The 8539-nt window shown below is 36.4% G+C and overlaps 1 protein-coding gene across 1 annotated transcript in view; it reads right to left on the reverse strand.

Annotated features, from left to right (window-relative positions):
* The window catches only part of LOC129747798 (uncharacterized), a 57164-nt gene extending 50724 nt beyond the window's left edge, over positions 1-6440 (reverse strand). The window contains exon 1 of the mRNA XM_055742145.1: positions 5236-6440. Within this exon, the coding sequence (XP_055598120.1) occupies positions 5236-5630 (395 nt within the window). The 5' untranslated portion in view covers positions 5631-6440. The remainder of the gene's footprint in view (positions 1-5235) is intronic.
* Between the last annotated feature and the right edge of the window lie 2099 nt (positions 6441-8539).

Raw genomic sequence — 8539 nt, forward strand, 5'->3', positions numbered from 1 at the left:
AAAAAACCTCGTATACCAGTGCAAAGATTTTCAACCATTTTCGCACTCTTTCCAACGTTGATATCAAAATTTTTTATCATTTTCGGCTCTTTTTGAGTTTTCATTCTGCGCTGCTATAAATTTTTGCTATTGATTCAAATTTGCATGTTTAAAAATCATTTTGAATAGAATATAGTGGCGCTGCTTTTTTTCGCTAACCACTGTATGTTATGCGAAAAGAAGGCTTTACTAAAAATCTATTTTATAGAAATCGGTAGAGATGCACATGGAACTAATCTAAAGAATTTTACCAGAACGTTCACGTGTCAAATTTTTGAACGTGCCCAACTTGTTTTTTATTTCCCTGACTTAAACTGTCGTAACTGAAAGAATAATTAAAGAAAAATATTGGAAAATATGTATTTATAAATATACTACGTTATCCGATTAAGGAATGCAAATGTAACAAAAAAAATGCAACACAGTCATTTGTGAATAACATTCTAGCAAATAGATAAAAATTGATGAAATTTTGAGTGATACTTACTTATAACGATATGTTTAAAGGTATGATATTTTCTGGCGATCTTTTAAGTAATTTTTGAAATATAGTTTAATGAATAAGTTTATTGACTAAAATGTTAGGGCAAGATATGCGCCATCTATATTGCACTTTATGAGCTACCGTTTTTTTGAAAATCTAGGATAATTTGTTGACTCAATTTTTTTAATTTTAACGAAGTTATAACAAGTTTAACAGGCTTTCCACATTCTAGAAGAAAACATCATTCTTACCATTTTATCACTCCATTACAGTTTTCAGTTTTCTAGAATCAACAAAAAGAGAGTATTAACTTTGAAAAAGCTGTGAATGGGTTCTTTTGTACGCAGTTTTTGGTACATTTGACCGTTGATTGTGACAATCTTTATATACCACTTATCGATTTTCATCTTCTACAGATCGTCAGCCAAATTTATATAGATTTTCTGTATAGTTTTTTTTCTCGCTCTTCTCAAGAACATTCAAGCGGGGCTTTTCAATGAAAAATTTCTGACAGGAGCTCCACTAGGTGCCCGCCAGAAAGTGCGTATCGATTTCCTTCACGAAATTTTTAAAAATTTTAACCAGGGTCTACCATTTTGTGAACAATTTAACCACCGTATTTTATTTATTTTCTCGGTGGACAATTTCCGGTCTGTTTTTTTTTTTTTTTGTTTGTTGGGCAAATCAGACAAGAAGATTAACCTGCTTTACCACCTTCTCAAATGAAAGGTTCAGACGGCGCTTTCTTAAACCCCTCATTTTCCATACCTTCATGGAACTTATCATTCATACTAAAACTTCTAGAACGATTTTTCTCATGAATTTTGGTCGCGTAGGAGATTTCCAGCTGTTTTGGGGTCTCTCAATGGGGCTTTCTAAGATTTTTCACTGCCAAATAATTCGATCCATTAATTTATTCATAAGACTCAATCTCAAAAACAACTCAACAGATTTCCAAAATAAACTTAGCTCATGTAAACATTACATTACTTGGTCAATCAAAATTTCATCAACTTTAAGATATTCGTTCAAAAATTATGCATTTTTTCAAATAAAGTCCTTAGTTTTTATTTTAAGGTTCACAATTTCTTGAAAACCTTTTTCTAGTTATTATTTTCATATCCATTTATTATTCTAGTCAGATCTCGGGAAGAAAAACTCATAAACATCAATTTCAATTGTGAAAAATGAACGTAAGAAATTGAGAAATCACTTGTGATTTTTTTAATTTATCTTATGTTTCATATAAGTTATAGAGCGAAATTAAATGGAGGAACAAGATGAGACTTCTATGAATAAAACACACTCAAGTTAGAGTTGGAACTTTAAATATTTTGATTCATATCCGTTTTTTGCAATTTGAATTAAAGTTTTAAATTATCATTTAAAATGTAAATATTGTTGAATATACGTTTGACCTTCGTAAAATATTCCTGTTACGCGGTATGGCTGATCAATCAAGTCAATCCAGAAATCAAGTCTTCTGACTATTATGACGCCTTGATATTTAAACTTTAGCCAATTTGAAACGTCATAAATTTCACTAATGATAAATGAAAAAAAATCGGATTCGAGTCTTCTGATAGCCTTTCCAACATGTAAACAATAGGCTAAATCGTCAGATGTAAACTAGACAAGCTGTTGTTTTATAATTTTCAGTTCACTTCATCGAGTTGAATTCGCTGCTAGATTCTACGGCAGAGAATGCTCATCGCGCCCCGATCAATAGTGCTCTGTTCGCCCCGAGTCAATAAGTTAAAGTAAAACACGTTTTAAAATTGATTATAGTGAAAAATCGATAATTTAAGATTGAGAAACAATGTGTACATCATGTCGCAATGTGTACATTATAGATCATGATGATCATTTAACGATCATAAGAGCTTATTTTCCAGTGCTCAAAAATTATTATGTTTAGATCACTTTAGAACCTAGTAAATTTTGTATATACTCTTTTGTAAAGACGATAAGGAGATTTCTTTTTTGCTGAGGAATTTATTCGACAGGAACTTCAAAACTGTTCCTCATGAAAATTTATTTGATAAAATACGTATTTCCTTAAAAAAAAAAAGGAGGAGTGCTTACTTTGCTTCGGATGCTCGTTATGTCCTAATCTCCTTATTACCTTTGAAAAAGAAATTATTCAAATGAAATCGAGTAATACAGAAATTAGTAAATGAATTGGTTGAGTTAGTTCCACGTGCTTCCCTAACAAAATACTTCGAATTCCATTCATTCATCCATTGGGGTGCTATCTGGCTGAAATTATGCATTAGACTGGCCCAAATTTGTATGGGATGATTTTTACAACATTTTTTTCAACGCGGCACCCCCTATATTGGTGCCTTTAGGTGAAAAAATGACTTTCTGAAAGTTTCAGGTTATTTGGCCGAAGCACGAGCTGGCGCAAAGGACTTAAAATTTGTATGAAAATTTTCGGCAAAATGTATGAAAAATCGACATACTTTCACTCTTTGTATTCTAAAATGCGTTTCCAGTATGCTAGAAAGCTCAGAATTTCAGGGATTGTAGTTCAAACAATGACAAACAAGTTTGTAGAAGATTGTGACGCAATACGAGTTGACTATAATGAGTTATCCGCAATTGAATGTGTGATCTTTTTCACATTTCATCGATATATCGTGAACGGTGTATAGTACTAACTTGATCGCATTGTCACACAATAAAAATATCAGATAGAAAGTTTGTGTCCTCGGCAAAATTGTAGCTTATTTTATAACAAATATCTTTGCAAAAAGTTCAAAGAAAGGTTTGATAAACTATGAGCTGCTGCATTGTGTGACGATGCGATCAAGTGAGTGCGATTATTAGCCCATACACCGTTGAAACTGTTTATGAAACTATCGGAATTACTTGTGCTAACTCAGTGGCACGAGACTCTTTGACTTAGTCTCAGAGTCGGCGAACCACAGGGTAATTGGAGGGGCTACGCGTTCAACGGTACAGCAAAGGCTCGTTTGTCTTGTTTCACCAAAATATATAAAACTGTTTTGTAACGGAATAAATTATTTATTGAAAGAAAATGAAGTCTACTGAAGGAAAATAAAACCGGTCTATTTCAATTAAAAGTGTGTATTTTTGTGTAGTGTAATGGGTGGGAGAATGCAACTTTGACTTATCTCGCTGCTGCTGCTGTTGTCGACTGGCGAGCGCTCGCTGCTGGTTCTCTGCTGCTGCTTGCTGGATGCTGAACTGGGTGGTAGCTACGATGTTGGCGATCAGCGGTGACGCGTGGGTCCAACCGCCGAACAAAATGGTGGCTTACTAGAGTCAGTCTTTCCTGAGACTGTACTGACTCTAACGTGGAGTGGGGGGGATATCACAGGCGCTTCCTTCTTTGACTCAATCGACCTACCCAGGCTGACCTGATTGGTAGAATCGAGAAGGGCCCTCCTTGGAAATTAGAATCGGGTCTTCCCCGATCCGAGGGAAAATCCTCCTTTACGTTAATGGCCCGCAGACCAGAGGATCTCGAAGATCTTTTACGGGTTAGACGTAGTGGGCTACTGGGCCCACTAGGCCGAGGAGTGTGATCGGGTGCTTGTCAAACGGCTTGCCGCTTGAGTAGCGAGAAAGGGTTTTGATGGTAAGGAAAAAAGGGTCCTGAATAAGGCTCGTGTCCTGTAAGTAGTCCGAAATGGCCACCGTGACACTTTTTCACCACTTTCTTTGCTCCACTATATCGGTTTGATCACACTCACGCCTGTTTAACTAATGACCGTTGGCGATCAAATTGAATTGAAATCACCTCCTTTGTGCCTTGGCAAAATCGCGCCAGTATGAAGGCGTTAACGCTGCAACCATTTTCTTCTGCCAACGAAGTTGCATGCAATCTCCTTCCATTTGCAATTGGGAGAATTTTCCGGTTGCATTCAACCCACTTCATGTTGTGTTGTCTAGTGTGTTAACAAATTCTGTTCCTAACTTAACCTACGTCTAACAATATTTTATTTAAACCTAACAGGAAATAAAACAAATGAACATTCACTCAAACTTTACAATGTACCAATTTAAAAACAACAAGAATTTTGTAACAAACGGTTACACCGTTCACGATATATCAAAGAAATGCGAAAAAAAATATCACACATTCAATTGCGGATAACTCATCTCAGTCAACTCGTATCGCGTCACAATTTTCTACAAACTTGTTTGTCATTGTTTGGTCTACAATTCCTGAAATTCTGAGCTTTCTAGCATACTGGAAACATATTTTAGAACACAAAGAGTGAAAGTATGCCAATTTTTCATACATTTTGCCGAAAATCTCCATACAAATTTTAAGTCCTTTGCGCCAGCTCGTGCTTCTGCCAAATGACCTGAAACTTTCAGAAAGTCATTTTTTCACCTAAATGCACCAATCTAAGGGGTGCCGCGTGAAATATAAGGATTTTTTTTGTTATGGGCCAGTCTATTATGCATGTGACCTTATGTTAAACCTACGTACATATACCCATTTCATATATTCAGAAATATTTAAATTTGAATGTATTTAAATTTTGAATATATTTAAAACTTGAATATAATTTTTTTACGAATAAATACACCATCAAATGTATTGTTCAATGAATAAATTTTATTTTGAAAGGATGGATTCAATTGTTAAAAAAATGTGCAAAAGTTCTATTAAACTAATAATAGGATGAAAATTTGGCCTCCGGTCAAAACTGTATCAAATTTGAAACACGTACCTGCTGAGCGTTTCGTTGGACTTTTCTATCTTCGGTGTGGTGGCCACAAAGTGCACATAGTAGTTTGGGCTCGTTATTTCCGGGGGCGTTTGGCCATCGTTGTCATTTGCAGTTGCCGGTTCATCATTACTCGCATAGTTGGTATCGCCATCATTATCCGAATAATGGATAGTAGTATCTTTAGCGCCCTCCTTAATGAGGTCACTACTACTGGTGGCTGTGCTGTTGCTGCTTATCACTTCATTTTTAATCCTCATGGCTTTGTGGCTCCGGGCTCGGACTTCAGGGCTCGAGGACTGCGCCTGGCTCGATACCAGCTGAACAAGGATAATGAGTAGCAGGGCAACCGACAGAAGTGGCACAGAGCTGGAACTTCTTTTACTGGAACTTGTCATTTTTTGTTTCGTGTCGAACGCTCGATAACTAATCACAAACAGAAGTGTCTTGTCCTTGGGTAACAAAAAAGCTTCAGCGAGCTTTAGTTCACTCTTTAAACTTTGAAAACAGTCAGCAACAAGTTTGCCGATGTCTGATTACACCGAAAAAAACAATCGAAATTCTTGCAACAAAAAAGTTCGTACCAAACAGTTTTCTGATTCTACAGCAGCAACTGTGCTACCATAATTTCATTTTTACATTCAATTTTGCTTCTTGCCTCACTCGAATTCCACGTCGTAGCCACAACCGGAATCCACGATCCTTTTTCCCGTCAGAAAATCACGTTCAATGCGAAAATCCCACAGCTCGGCGAAAACTGTGCTCGGTTCAGTTCAACAAATTGCACCAAAGATGAACCGCCTAACTTGATTGAAACCAAGGACCAAAAAATCCGTCAAGAACGCAAACAACGTTCAGCATCGAGTTGGGCCGGGAAAACCAACAACGCAAACGAAATTTTCTCTAACCGAAAAAAAAATACACAAAACACGTTCAACACCCTCCGATTTCACGGGACCGCACGAAAATGGGCCAACAAAAACAAAACGCCCCAAGGATAATCTGATAAATGTCTATCTTTTATCACGGTCCGCAAATGATTGAAATGGATTAGATTAGTGGGCCGGTAAAAAAGACACTCCATCCAGCGGTTTAACCCCTTGGCTCGAGAACGATTCCACGCGAAATGATCTATCGGCGCACGTTTCTAGAGCCAGTGAGCTAGCTAGCCGAAAGATTATGGAACGTTGACGCGGGAAGCAAACAGAACGGCTCAAAACTGGAGAAGAAGTCATGAGCTTTCGTTTGCTCACACCTAAATGCTCCAGATCAGACGGTAGCCACGATTCGGGGTCGCTACGTGGCCTTCTAGTGGCTTGAAGGATTGCGGAAAAATACACGGAACCGACTTCTTGGGGATGGGGAGAGGTGCGAGTTAGGTCTTTGAGATTTTTTTTTCTTTTAGAGGGATGAACAACGACGAGGGAATAGTGAAACTTTTATTAGAAAACAATTAAAATTCATTCAAAAAAAAAAGGTTTAATTATAAACTTACCCAAATTGTGGGCTTTTGAAGTCAGGGCACAAATTTACGCAGCAATGTGCCTTATTCTGTGAGTCACGTGATGTGACTAGTCAATTTTCATCTCTAGCTCCTGACTTCTGCAAGTACGTTAGTCGAGAAATGTCTGTTCTAATGAGTTTCAATTGCTTCTCAAAACACATTTGAGCTAATGTTTCTTGGCTGAAGAACTCAAAAAAGTTAAAATGTCGTTGCGAAATTTGACGAATTACATACGTCATATGACTTGCAGAATAGTTTCTCTACCATTTGGAAAAGAAGTTTATGAAAACCTGTAAAAACATTCAATAATTTGACACATGAACTGTACCTTCGAAGAACAGCTGTGTTTTGCGATGAATTTAACTTATCTGATTACCTTTTACCGTTATTCTAAAAGCAATGTGAGCTGCTAAGTGAGGGCATGACACTAGTTTGAATTTTGACTGATGGTTTTCAAACGCTTCATGAAGAGAATTAATTATATGTAAAAAAAAACACTTTAAAATAAAGTACCCATTTATCCACGAATCAAAAAACTGATTTGTCAAAGATTAAAGTATTTAAGGCATTTTAGAGCGAAGACCCATAAACTGACCGCTTTGATACTCACGGAACAAATTGTGACAGTCGCCATCCAAAGAATAAAACTTTATGCATCTTAGCGCTTTCGACTTTAAGCGTTATTTCTGAGTAATCAATCCATACTGAGTTGTCAATGGGTGGGTTGTGTAGAAAATAAAAGTTTTGTTTTCTGAAGTTTGAACTCTTTTCGTGGAAATTCGGTCAAATTTAGCTCTCCCAGGTCATAACATGCTACAGAAGGCGTATTTTGTTAACCTTTACATAACTAATTCAAAATAACTTCCAATGCACAATGCCGAAAAAAACTGTATAAACCGCGAAGAAACTCAATATTTGCCCTCCTTCACCAACCAAATCTATGAAAATATACTTTCCTATAGTGAAAATGTCCGGAAAACCGATTCAACATAGTATAAGATGCCGCACAAGCTAACGAACGGAGATATATTTGCATTTTAACCCCTAATTCCCCTATATTTTGTAAACAATACTACTACAAAAACTACTTTGGACTAGAAAATTGTGAAAAATGAGCCTACATAGTGTGATTTTATTCCCAAAAAATCGAATGAAGGCTTTTTGAGCCACCGCACGCTTCGTAAAATGATGTTATGGCCGTTTGAACCTCAATTCCCCTATATTTTTCTATTAGTTCAGAAAAAAACATGTCCAGACTTTTAAATTTTAAACCAATTGAGACTTATCTAGTGTAATTTTTGTCTGAAATATCACAGCTGCTTGAGCCACCACACGCTTCGCAAAATGGAGTTATTGCTGTTATACCTTGAATTCCCCTATACTTTATCAATTGTTCAGAAAAAGCATGTTCCGACTTGAAAATTTGAAACCAAACATGACCCCTCTTGTGTGATTTTTTTAAGGGATCGAATAAAGGCTATGTCTGTTTTCACCCTCAAATCTCTTACATTTATCAATTAATTTTAAAAAAACATGTTCGGACTTTGAAATTTTAAACCAAATAAGACTATCTCAAGGGATTTATTCCGAGGAATCAAATGAAGGATATTTGAGAAACCGTACGCTTCGGAAGATGGAGTTATGGCTGTTTTTACCCTCAATTCCCCTACATTTTTCAAAAAGTTAAGCCATAACTCCATTTTCCAAAGCGTGAGGTGGCTCCAATAGCCTTTATTCGATTCCTCGGTGAGTACAATTTAATTTTATTTATTAGTTGATTTTTCATAATTTTTATTAACCGTA

This window comes from Uranotaenia lowii, chromosome 2, assembly GCF_029784155.1.
Source record: "Uranotaenia lowii strain MFRU-FL chromosome 2, ASM2978415v1, whole genome shotgun sequence".
NCBI classification, from domain to species: domain Eukaryota; kingdom Metazoa; phylum Arthropoda; class Insecta; order Diptera; family Culicidae; genus Uranotaenia; species Uranotaenia lowii.